The following is an 11,660-nucleotide window of genomic DNA, read 5'->3' on the forward strand; positions in this document are numbered from 1 at the left end:
CCTAAAGTAACAATTGTTGCTTTTGGCAGGAAACAACTAAGTTTTAATTTTCCTTTTTCTCCCTTTTAAATACTAATTAGCTAGGATAACTGTTAATAAAGCCATTGGTGTTTTTTGTACTTGGTTTACCGGAGTGTCGTAGTATTCATTCTTAAAGTCAGTATTTGGCAAAGGTTTCCAAGAGAATGTCACATTCATATCAAATATCATTTCATCAGACAAAAGAATGGCCTAACCCACCCACACACACACACACACACACACATATATATATATATATATATATATATATATATATATATATATATATATATATATATATATTTTTTTTTTTTTTTTTTTTCAAACTATTTGCCATTTCCCGCATTAGCAAGGTAGCGTTAAGAACAGAGGACTGGGCCTCTGAGGGAATATCCTCACCTGGACCCCTTCTCTGTTCCTTCTTTTGGAAAATTAAAAAAAAAAACAAGAGGGGAGGATGATTTCCAGCCCCCCCCCCGCTCTCTCCCCTTTTAGTCGCCTTCTACGACACGCAGGGAATACGTGGGAAGTATTCTTTCTCCCATATCCCCAGGGATATATATATATATATACACATGTACTTATTCATACTTGCTTGCCTTCATCCATTCCTGTCGCTATTCCACCCCAAGAGGAAACAGCATCACTACCCCCTTGCTTCAGCGAGGTAGCGCCAGTAAGACAGACAAAAAAGGCCACATTCATTCACCTTCAGTCTTTAGCTGTCATGTGTAATGCACCAAAACCACAGCTCCCTATCCACATCCAGGCCCCATCGATCTTTCCATAGTTTACCCCAGACATTTCACATGCCCTGCTTCAGTCCATTTACAGCACAGCAACCCCGATATACCTCATTATTCCAGTTCACTCTATTCCTTGCATGCCTCTCACATTCCTGCATGCTCAGGCCCCGATCGCTCAAATCTTTTTAACTCCGTCCTTCTACCTCCGATTTGGTCTTCCACTTTTCCTTGTTTCCTCCTCCTCTGACACATATATCCTCTTTGTCAACCTTTCCTCTCATTCATTCCATATGTCCACATGAATAGCATCTCAGCAAGTGAAGTATCACTCTACTGCTAATGCTAATAATGATGATGTATTATTAGTATTACAGATATTGTCAGTGTTTATATACAGGATTAACCTAATGGATATAAGTTTATAAATTAACAACTGTGGAGAAAACATATTCATGCAATTATATTCATCTGTGTCTAGTCATTGACATTATCACTCTTATTTAGCGTCTATTTATAGTATAAGATATAGATGGAACAAGTTATCTTATTCTTCATAATAAAGTAAGATCAGTAGATAATATAGATTAATGTAGAAAACCAGGTTATGGATATACAAATGATTGTTTTTTCCTATAGTAAAATATTGGTCAGAAGTAAATATTATTAGTTCGAACATCGCCAAGTAAATATTATATCCAGTCTAAACTTGGCCTCTCAAGAATAGTTGATGTTGTGTAAAGTTTGAACCTACAGTCTTTAGTTGTAACACAGTTTCTCCATTTTCCATTTAATATAGCATTGTGTATCAGTATCATGGATAAGAATAGTACTCACGATGCACTTTTATAGCAAAAATTATACCACAAATTATACCACGTTCGATGGAGATTCACAGCAATAACAGTATGTCTTTCATCTGTATGTCAGTTGCTTTTTGCCTGTGAAGAAAGTCTACTGGCAGGATCAAGTCATACATTTCTCTCTCTCTCTCTCTCTCTCTCTCTCTCTCTCTCTCTCTCTCTCTCTCTCTCTCTCTCAATGATAAAACCATTCATGTCCATAGACTTTTTCTACCTCACCAGCCAAACTAGAAAGAAACACATACCATATAGATATAGAAAGCATTATGAACAAAACTTCCTGCATGTTTCACACCTCATCAATCAAAGAAGCATGCTTTGTGAAAACCACTAGTTAATATCATAGAACAAATTCAGACTTTGAAAGTTATCATTAAAAGCAGACTGGATCTCCCTCCACAAAAACTGAAGAACACTATCACTAAAGAGCAGACTGGCTTTCCCTCCACAACACAAAGAAACACACATCCAAGAGCAGGCAAGTCTGGCAGATAATTAAGCTAATCCACACCAACCCAGCCCCCACACATGATCCACACCAACTCGGCCATCATTCATGATCCACACTAATCCAGCCCCCACATGTGATCCACACTGACCCAGCCCCGACACAAGCTCCACATCAACCCAGCCACCTCACATGATCTACACCAACCAGCCCCCAGACATGAAGCTCTTCTAACCCAAACCTAGGACATCCATTCTCCCAGAGAACACAAACATTTTTCTTACTCACTATAAGCCACAAATGAACCACACTGCTAATAAAAAAAGACATGAGAATGCAACATAAAATTCATATTGATGCAACCACTGACCAACCCTTCACTCCCACAGACACATCCTATGCAATCAAAACCTTAAAGAACCCCCTGAACAGACCTTGACAATAGAAATACCAGACTTCCGCCTACTCTTTGGCCCAATTGCAGTCCAAAGACTTACAGATACTGTCAACCACTCCTGACTACACAACAAAATCTTAAACATGTGGCAACTTGCCATCATAGCAACCATCATAAAACTTTCCTAACCACCCAACTCCCTCTACCCCCACTGCCCTTAATCACTGCTGTCTTCAGTATCCATACTCTTTGAAAAATTATCCACAACAGCTTCAAGTAAAGTATCCAATTTTGTCACCAACATGTCACAACTTCAGACCCAATCTATCCATTACAATAAAACCTGGATGGCTTCATCCATCTTCAACCCTCTTTCCAACAGGGCAAGGCTAGTGGCAATAGACATCAACCTGGCCACAACCTCACGTGAAAATATTTGATAGCAGTCTCCAATGAAATGATCAAAAGTGGTTAGCCAACTTCGTAGCCGGCCCTCAGACCAAAGTCACTCATACAGGCTTCTCCTCCACAATACTGAAGGACGTTCTCAAGTTTTCATTAGGTCCAGTCCACAGTGATTTCAGCCAAACCTCTTGTCAAAATTTACATTTCAGATTGTGGCTCTTGTCTCTCAAAGCCCGTTTTGAAGCTATCCTTGTCACCTTTATCTTTTACAAGCTCTGTAGTCATTTTTCTTTCCTCGAAGCATCCAAAGTTTATGAAACTTTTCTTTTTCGTCTTGTTTTGCTTGATGTTGCAGAATGTTGATTATTCTTCCATGAATCATATTTTCTGAAAGTCATCACTTTGTCACCTCATCCAGGGTTTGAAGTGGTGGCCTAGAGGTCACTGCCGAGTGCTTCGATCTGCCTCACGAAGTAGTGGATGTCATCATGGTTGACTTGGGAGTTCTGGAGGACAAGTCTGAAGAAATTGGGTTTCTCTCTCAACGGCTGGTATGTCACCATCATGGAACCTGTCTTAACCATCCTCTCCTTGATGAGTGGAGCCACCTGCTGACATGAACCAGAGTTAGTGACCATCTGCCAGTGGGCTTGAGAACAGTTGCCTTGTGCAAAGCCACTTAGCTGGAGAAAATGAATTCTATGGCTGTTTAGAGGCCTTTATAAGAAATATATCACAATTTACTGGGTCATACAAAGATTGTGAGATCAAGTTGTGTGGCTGGGCTACCTTGTGACTGAAGAGAAATTTTGATCAGTTACGCTAGGAATACAGAGCCACCAAGTGTGGACAGGTATCAACGATTAGATTGTCTATTAGGTGATTAGAAGTTTTGTGTTATTGATGTATGAGCCATGGAGGTATTGAACCATCTGCCAGGTAATGAAATAGTAACTTAGATATTCATTTTACAATACAGGATCCTCTTGACACTACAGTGAATAATGTGAGAGGATTAGCCATATTCATCTGGTAATGTGGGAATCCTTGAGTCATTTAGCATCCTGTCTGAGAACTGAGTTGTATACAATGTGCTCCCAGACATTTTGGACCACTTAATTGCTGATGTTTGATTTAAGCTGATGTTCCTGCAGCCAAAAGGAGGGTTGTCAGCCACACTTGTGGATGTTATGGGAACTCCTGGGATACTGAGAATAGCCAGAACTTAACAAGTTCTGAAGGAAGAAACAATGAATCCCTCTCTAGGGTCAAGGAATGTTATCTCAAGTCATATAAGAATAACTTCAGCATTCTATATCAAAATTTTATCGTAAATATTAACATTATTATGTGTTTTTATCTTTCTTGGGATACTCGCAAAACATTATCATAAATTGGTTAATCAGCAATGCTTACCTGCTACTTGGAGAGCTGTTATTCCCTTTTGACCATCCATAGGGTGTTTTATCTAACTGGCTACTTAAGGTCTTTTTTCTGATAACCATTCAGTGAGCATAATTGCTTTGTAGCCATTTAGTGGATTTTATTGTTGTCAGGAAATTAGAGGTCTTTATTTCTCAGTGGCCACTCAGGGGGCATTGTTTTCTACATCACTCAGAGGGCATAATTGCCTTAGGCCACTCAAAAAGTATTATTACTTGCTGACCACTCAGAGAGTGTAATTCCCTGTCACACTGGACATAAGATGGTACTAAGCTTAACACTACACTATATATACTGTATTGACAGACAAAGCATAGGGTATACTGACCGCATGGAGGCGGGTATGGTAGTTAGGGTGGCACCGCTGGCCACGGAGGGAGGGAGGCTCATACCAGAAGCAGACATTGGTACACTGTGGCTCCATAAGTAGCACGAACCCTTCCCGATCACGGATTTGCTTCACGAATGCCTCAGACATCTCAAACAGCCGCTCAATGTGCTTCTCCAACCCCTTGGTGCCCTGCACGAGGGACAGCAGTCAGTTTAGCAGTGAGGGAGAGAGAGAGAGAGAGAGATCCAAGAACATAGAATAAAGCAGAGCTGACTGGGTTTCTTACCTTGGCTTTCCACATCGTCCAGAACTTGAGAACATCCGCCCGCCGGCCACACTGTAGGTGCTTGTCACCTGTGTCGTAGCTGGTGTCATAGAACTTGTCCTGCCAGAGATGACAAATCCTTTCTTAAAGATAGTGTGGCAGAATGTCCTCTTGCCACCTGATAATTGACTCAAAAAATTTTTATGACGTGTATTAAAGGTTGTAATCACCAGATGGTGGAATTAATGTTATTAGTGCAGAAACTAATGTAAAAATCTCTATCATTTTACATTGTAAAAATCTCTATCATTAGTTCCATAAAACAAAAGAATTGTAGGTTACCTACAGTAGTCATTCCTTGACATCAACTAATCCATGATAACACTGGAACATCACAAGTTACTCTGAATGACTAATGATAAACCTGTCTTCTGTGGTCTGCATCATTTCTTTCGTCTGTCCATGTTTCCTGCCCTTATTTATTCTTTCCCTCCCACTCCTTTCATGTCAGTTTCTACCATATCCTTTCAGCCTCTCCCTCTCAACGTCATCCATATCTTCTCACCTTCTGAAACAGGTAGGCGGCACTGGCAGAGTTGCACTCCTTGAGCAGACCAACGTGTCGTGTTAGGAAGACGGAACATTGTTGTGGGGCGGCGAGCAGCTTGTGTGGGTTCCACGTTACACTGTCTGCCCTGAGTCAGTCGGTACACAGGGTTAGTACCAGTTCTTTATATGAAAGTTATGCATTAAACTATACATTTTTGTTGATCCCAGCGTGTGCGCATCACTGTGCATACATATATCAAATATGTATGCCTCTCCCATTATCAGCCAGTATATGCCTACACAGTTATCAGTAAAGATAAGATAACCGTATGCCTTCATAATGGTTTGCCAGTAAATACCCTCAGAATTTTCTTTGCATTCTTTTAGTATCATACAGTTCTATGTCATTATCAGTGCCTGGTTATGCCTTATCCTTTGACCTGTCTATACCTTTCCTTGTAAACTCTAACTGTACATGCAACATTTAGCCATTTACAAATACCTCAGTATCCCATAATGATGCCCATTTGAGACCGATCTCTGTATGTCTGCGTATCCTCCCATATGCATCTCAGCTTTAAGCTTTGTGTATGACCTTAGCTTTGCCTCACTCGTTACACACTTATGAGTATCTTGGCTCTGTATGTCGTTAGGAATACCTACCTGTGTATACCCTTAGGAAAACCATACATTTGTATGCCACTGGGAAAGCCTTACCTGTGTATGCCCTTGAGCTTATGCTTGTATCTGGGTGAGAGAAGAGCCCCTCCTCCCCAGGCAGCATCAACATGGAGCCAGAGGTCCTCATCCTGGCACACATCAGCCACAGCATCCACGGGGTCATAGGCTCCCAACACCGTCGTACCTGCCTCGTTAGCAGAGCCAGGGTCAGGTCAGATGAGGTGACATAAACATTGGTGAAAATATGTCATATGGGATGAAGTGAAGTGAGATGTGCCCAGACATACAAAGGTCAGCCAGAAGAGTTCAGACAGCATTACAAAGAACTATATAAGGTCATCTGGAGTCATTAGGAAGTTTATAAAGTCTAATGGGTAAAGTTATGGGGTTGATTATTTCAGGGTCTGAGGTAAAGTGTCATAGACATAAAGGACAATTCTCGTTATTATTATTATTATTATTATTATTATTATTATTATTATTATTATTCCCTGGCCAGAGTGTGGACTAGACAGGATTCTTCAAGGGATTTGTTGAATTTCATTTCCATCTTGTAAATTATTGCCTTACATGCATGTCCTTGGCAATAGTAACTTGAGAATTATCCTATGTTAGTAAAATTACATTAACTTCTCGATGTTATAGCTAGGAGTATATATTGTAGCCAGGAATGAATAAAGGAAGCATGTATGAATTATGTACATGTGTATATATGTATATGTCTGTGTATGTATATGTATGTACTTTGAAATGTATATGTGCATGTGTGGACGCCTATGTATATACATGTGTATGTGGGTGGGTTGGGCCATTTTTTTGTCTTTTTCCTTGCGCTACCTCACTAACGCGGGAAGCAGCGACAAAGTATAATGAATAAATAAATATATATATATATATATATTTTTTTTTTTTTTTTTTTTTTTTATACTTTGTCGCTGTCTCCCGCGTTTGCGAGGTAGCGCAAGGAAACAGACGAAAGAAATGGCCCAACCCCCCCCCCATACACATGTACATACACACGTCCACACACGCAAATATACATACCTACACAGCTTTCCATGGTTTACCCCAGACGCTTCACATGCCTTGATTCAATCCACTGACAGCACGTCAACCCCTGTATACCACATCGCTCCAATTCACTCTATTCCTTGCCCTCCTTTCACCCTCCTGCATGTTCAGGCCCCGATCACACAAAATCTTTTTCACTCCATCTTTCCACCTCCAATTTGGTCTCCCTCTTCTCCTCGTTCCCTCCACCTCCGACACATATATCCTCTTGGTCAATCTTTCCTCACTCATTCTCTCCATGTGCCCAAACCATTTCAAAACACCCTCTTCTGCTCTCTCAACCACGCTCTTTTTATTTCCACACATCTCTCTTACCCTTACGTTACTTACTCGATCAAACCACCTCACACCACACATTGTCCTCAAACATCTCATTTCCAGCACATCCATCCTCCTGCGCACAACTCTATCCATAGCCCACGCCTCGCAACCATACAACATTGTTGGAACCACTATTCCTTCAAACATACCCATTTTTGCTTTCCGAGATAATGTTCTCGACTTCCACACATTTTTCAAGGCTCCCAAAATTTTCGCCCCCTCCCCCACCCTATGATCCACTTCCGCTTCCATGGTTCCATCCGCTGACAGATCCACTCCCAGATATCTAAAACACTTCACTTCCTCCAGTTTTTCTCCATTCAAACTCACCTCCCAATTGACTTGACCCTCAACCCTACTGTACCTAATAACCTTGCTCTTATTCACATTTACTCTTAACTTTCTTCTTCCACACACTTTACCAAACTCAGTCACCAGCTTCTGCAGTTTCTCACTTGAATCAGCCACCAGCGCTGTATCATCAGCGAACAACAACTGACTCACTTCCCAAGCTCTCTCATCCCCAACAGACTTCATACTTGCCCCTCTTTCCAGGACTCTTGCATTTACCTCCCTAACAACCCCATCCATAAACAAATTAAACAACCATGGAGACATCACACACCCCTGCCGCAAACCTACATTCACTGAGAACCAATCACTTTCCTCTCTTCCTACACGTACACATGCCTTACATCCTCGATATATATATATATATATATATATATATATATATATATATATATATATATATATATGATTTTATTATACTTGATCGCCATTTCCCGCGTCAACAAGGAAGTGCTAGGAAACAAATGAAGAACGGCCCATCCAGTCATATACGCATATATATACGTACACAGCCATATACATATATATACATGTACATATTCATACTTGCTTGTCTTCATCCATTCCTGTCGCTACCCCGTCCCACAGGAAACGGCATCGCTGCCCCCTGCTTCAGCGAGGTAGCGCCAGGAAAACAGACAAAAAAGGCCAAGATTATACCTCATAATAACCAGAGGTTCACTCGCTGGTAATAACCAGAGGTTCACTCGCTGGTAATAACCAGAGGTTCACTCCCTGGTAATAACCAGAGGTTAACTCCCTGGTAATAACCAGAGGTTCACTCCCTGGTAATAACCAGAGGTATTGGTAAGTTAATAATATGCAATTAAGAACTGACGTACGAAAATAAAGATTTAAAAAAAAAACGCTAAAATCAGAAGTAAAGTTTATTTTTTATATGATAAAAAGATATGAAGATGGTAAATGTTGTATAATTAACATTATTAGAGATGATTGTACAGACCTGCAGTGGCACAGACCATGAAGGGAGTGGCTCCCTCCTCTCTGGCCTTACTGATGCTCTCCTTCAAGTGATTAACATCCATCCTGCAGATTATTAACATGTTAACATTAACATTTTTGTTAAATTTCATAGAATTCCTATGCCTTGATTTCTTTTATCTTATGATTAACATCCTGAAGATTATTAACATGTTAACTAACATTTTTGTTAAACCATAAAATTCTTATGCCTTGATTTCCTCTATCTTATGAATAACATCCATTCTGCTTGTTATTAACATGTTAGCAGACATTAACCTACGTGTTTGATGTTAATATTCTTGTGGGTTAGCTGTGTACTGATGGTCACAACACACATCACAATATTGAAACATTAAGATTGCTTAGATTTTCACTTGCCATTAACAGTTTTCAATGCTGATTAATCACTTTTCTGATGTATGTTGAATTTCTTAACAATCTTTAAAGATGTTTTATAAGTGCTTAGCGTTTGGCCTTTTCTCACGTGTTTAACATTTCAAGGTCAGATGATTAATATTTACTTTACAATCATTAGGTTGATATTCCTGGCTTTGTCCTTTATTGGCCATCATCGTATTGCACATTATTAGAATTATATATATATATATTTATTTATTTATCTAGTTACTTATTCATTTATTTATACTTTGTCGCTGTCTCCTGCGTTAGCGAGGTAGCGCAAGGAAACAGCCGAAAGAATGGCCCAACCTACCCACATACACATGTATATACTTACATGTCCACACACGCACATATATATACCTATACATCTCAACGTATATATATATATATATATATATATATATATATATATATATATATATATATATATATGTTGTATGGTTGCGAGGCGTGGGCTATGGATAGAGTTGTGCGCAGGAGGACGGATGTGCTGGAAATGAGATGTTTGAGGACAATGTGTGGTGTGAGGTGGTTTGATCGAGTGAGTAACGTAAGGGTAAGAGAGATGTGTGGAAATAAAAAGAGCGTGGTTGAGAGAGCAGAAGAGGGTGTTTTGAAGTGGTTTGGGCACATGGAGAGAATGAGTGAGGAAAGATTGACCAAGAGGATATATGTATCGGAGGTGGAGGGAACGAGGAGAAGAGGGAGACCAAATTGGAGGTGGAAAGATGGAGTGAAAAAGATTTTGTGTGATCAGGGCCTGAACATGCAGGAGGGTGAAAGGAGGGCAAGGAATAGAGTGAATTGGAGCGATGTGGTATACCGGGGTTGACGTGCTGTCAGTGGATTGAATCAAGGCATGTGAAGCGTCTGGGGTAAACCATGGGAAGCTGTGTAGGTATGTATATTTGCGTGTGTGGACGTATGTATATACATGTGTATGGGGGGGGGGGGCATTTCTTTCGTCTGTTTCCTTGCGCTACCTCGCAAACGCGGGAGACAGCGACAAAGTATAATAAATATATATATATTTCTATGAGTCCACGGGGACGAGGTAACGCTAGGAAAAGACAACAAAGGCCACATTCGTTCACACTCAGTCTCTGTCATGTATAAGTGCACCGAAACCACAGCTCCCTTTCCACATCCAGGCCCCACAAAACCTGTATATATTCATTCCATTTCCCGTATGAGCGAGGTAGCGTTAAGAACAGGACTGAGCTGTAGAGGGAAAATCCTCACTTGTCCCTTCCCTTCTCTGTTCCTTCTTTTGGAAAATTAAAACTGGAAGGGAAGACTTCCAGCCCCCTGCTCTCATCCCTTGAAGTCGCCTTCTATGGCACGCAGGGAATACATTCTTTACCTATCCCAGGGATAATATATATGTATATATATATATATATATATATATATATATATATATATATATATATATATATATATATATTAGGATTGTGTGTGTGTGACGACCATACCTGCCATCATGGTTCACGTTGATCAGTATGAGGTTGTCGGAGCCCAGGCCTAGTGTCATGGCAGACTTGGCCAGGGAGTAGTGCGCGTCCACCGACGTGAACACCACCAGGCGACCCAGCCCGTTCGTGCCTCTCTTCTACAACAGTGTAACCAGGGCTAGTACACTACTTGTCCAGGGTTAGTATATGTGTCTGGGGTTAGTATATGTGTCTGGGGTTAGTATATGTGTCTGGGGTTAGTATATGTGTCCGGGGTTAGTATATGTGTCTGGGGTTAGTATATGTGTCTGGGGTTAGTATATGTGTCTGGGGTTAGTATATGTGTCTGGGGTTAGTATATGTGTCCGGGGTTAGTATATGTGTCTGGGGTTAGTGTATGTGTCTGGGGTTAGTATATGTGTCCGGGGTTAGTATATGTGTCTGGGGTTAGTATATGTGTCTGGTGTTAGTATATGTGTCCGGGGTTGGTATATGTATCCGGCGTAGTAGTTCACGGGCTAGTAGTGTTGAAATAGATTTGGTTGAGAGGTTAGTGATGATGGAGGAGGGTAGAAGGTACGGGTGGAATGAGATGTATAGAAATGCCGGGCAGGAGAGTCACATGGCAGAGTCGTGGCTCAAATTATTTAGTTGCTGTTTAACATAATATTTACATAAATTGGTTCTATTTTCGGGGAAGCCGATGAGATTAATTTTACGAAAATTGATATAATAGAAAAAAATGAACCTAAAGTGAACTAATTATGAAGTTGCAAATAGCATGAATAGTGATGCATGTTAACTTAGAAAACTGGCTTTGGTTGGATAATTTGTCTACTAATTAGAAAAAGAAATAATACAAAACCCTACAGAACCCACATATAAATTAGTGTATGATCTGCAACTTTAATAAGTGTCACTTATCAAACCT

General features: G+C 40.4%; 1 protein-coding gene across 1 annotated transcript in view; it reads right to left on the reverse strand.

Annotated features, from left to right (window-relative positions):
• Nucleotides 1–11,660, reverse strand: part of b (glutamate decarboxylase-like protein black) — a 32,917-nt gene that overhangs the window by 196 nt on the left and 21,061 nt on the right. The window contains exons 6-12 of the mRNA XM_071693239.1: nt 10,751–10,887; nt 8,854–8,936; nt 6,183–6,330; nt 5,482–5,611; nt 4,938–5,036; nt 4,649–4,840; nt 1–3,485 (exon numbers count right to left, since the gene is read on the reverse strand). The exon at nt 1–3,485 is cut by the window's left edge and continues 196 nt beyond it. Coding sequence (XP_071549340.1) covers nt 3,312–3,485; nt 4,649–4,840; nt 4,938–5,036; nt 5,482–5,611; nt 6,183–6,330; nt 8,854–8,936; nt 10,751–10,887 — 963 coding nt within the window. The 3' untranslated portion in view covers nt 1–3,311. The remainder of the gene's footprint in view (nt 3,486–4,648; nt 4,841–4,937; nt 5,037–5,481; nt 5,612–6,182; nt 6,331–8,853; nt 8,937–10,750; nt 10,888–11,660) is intronic.

Source organism: Panulirus ornatus, chromosome 55, assembly GCF_036320965.1.
Source record: "Panulirus ornatus isolate Po-2019 chromosome 55, ASM3632096v1, whole genome shotgun sequence".
In the NCBI taxonomy this organism is placed as follows: Eukaryota; Metazoa; Arthropoda; class Malacostraca; order Decapoda; family Palinuridae; genus Panulirus; species Panulirus ornatus.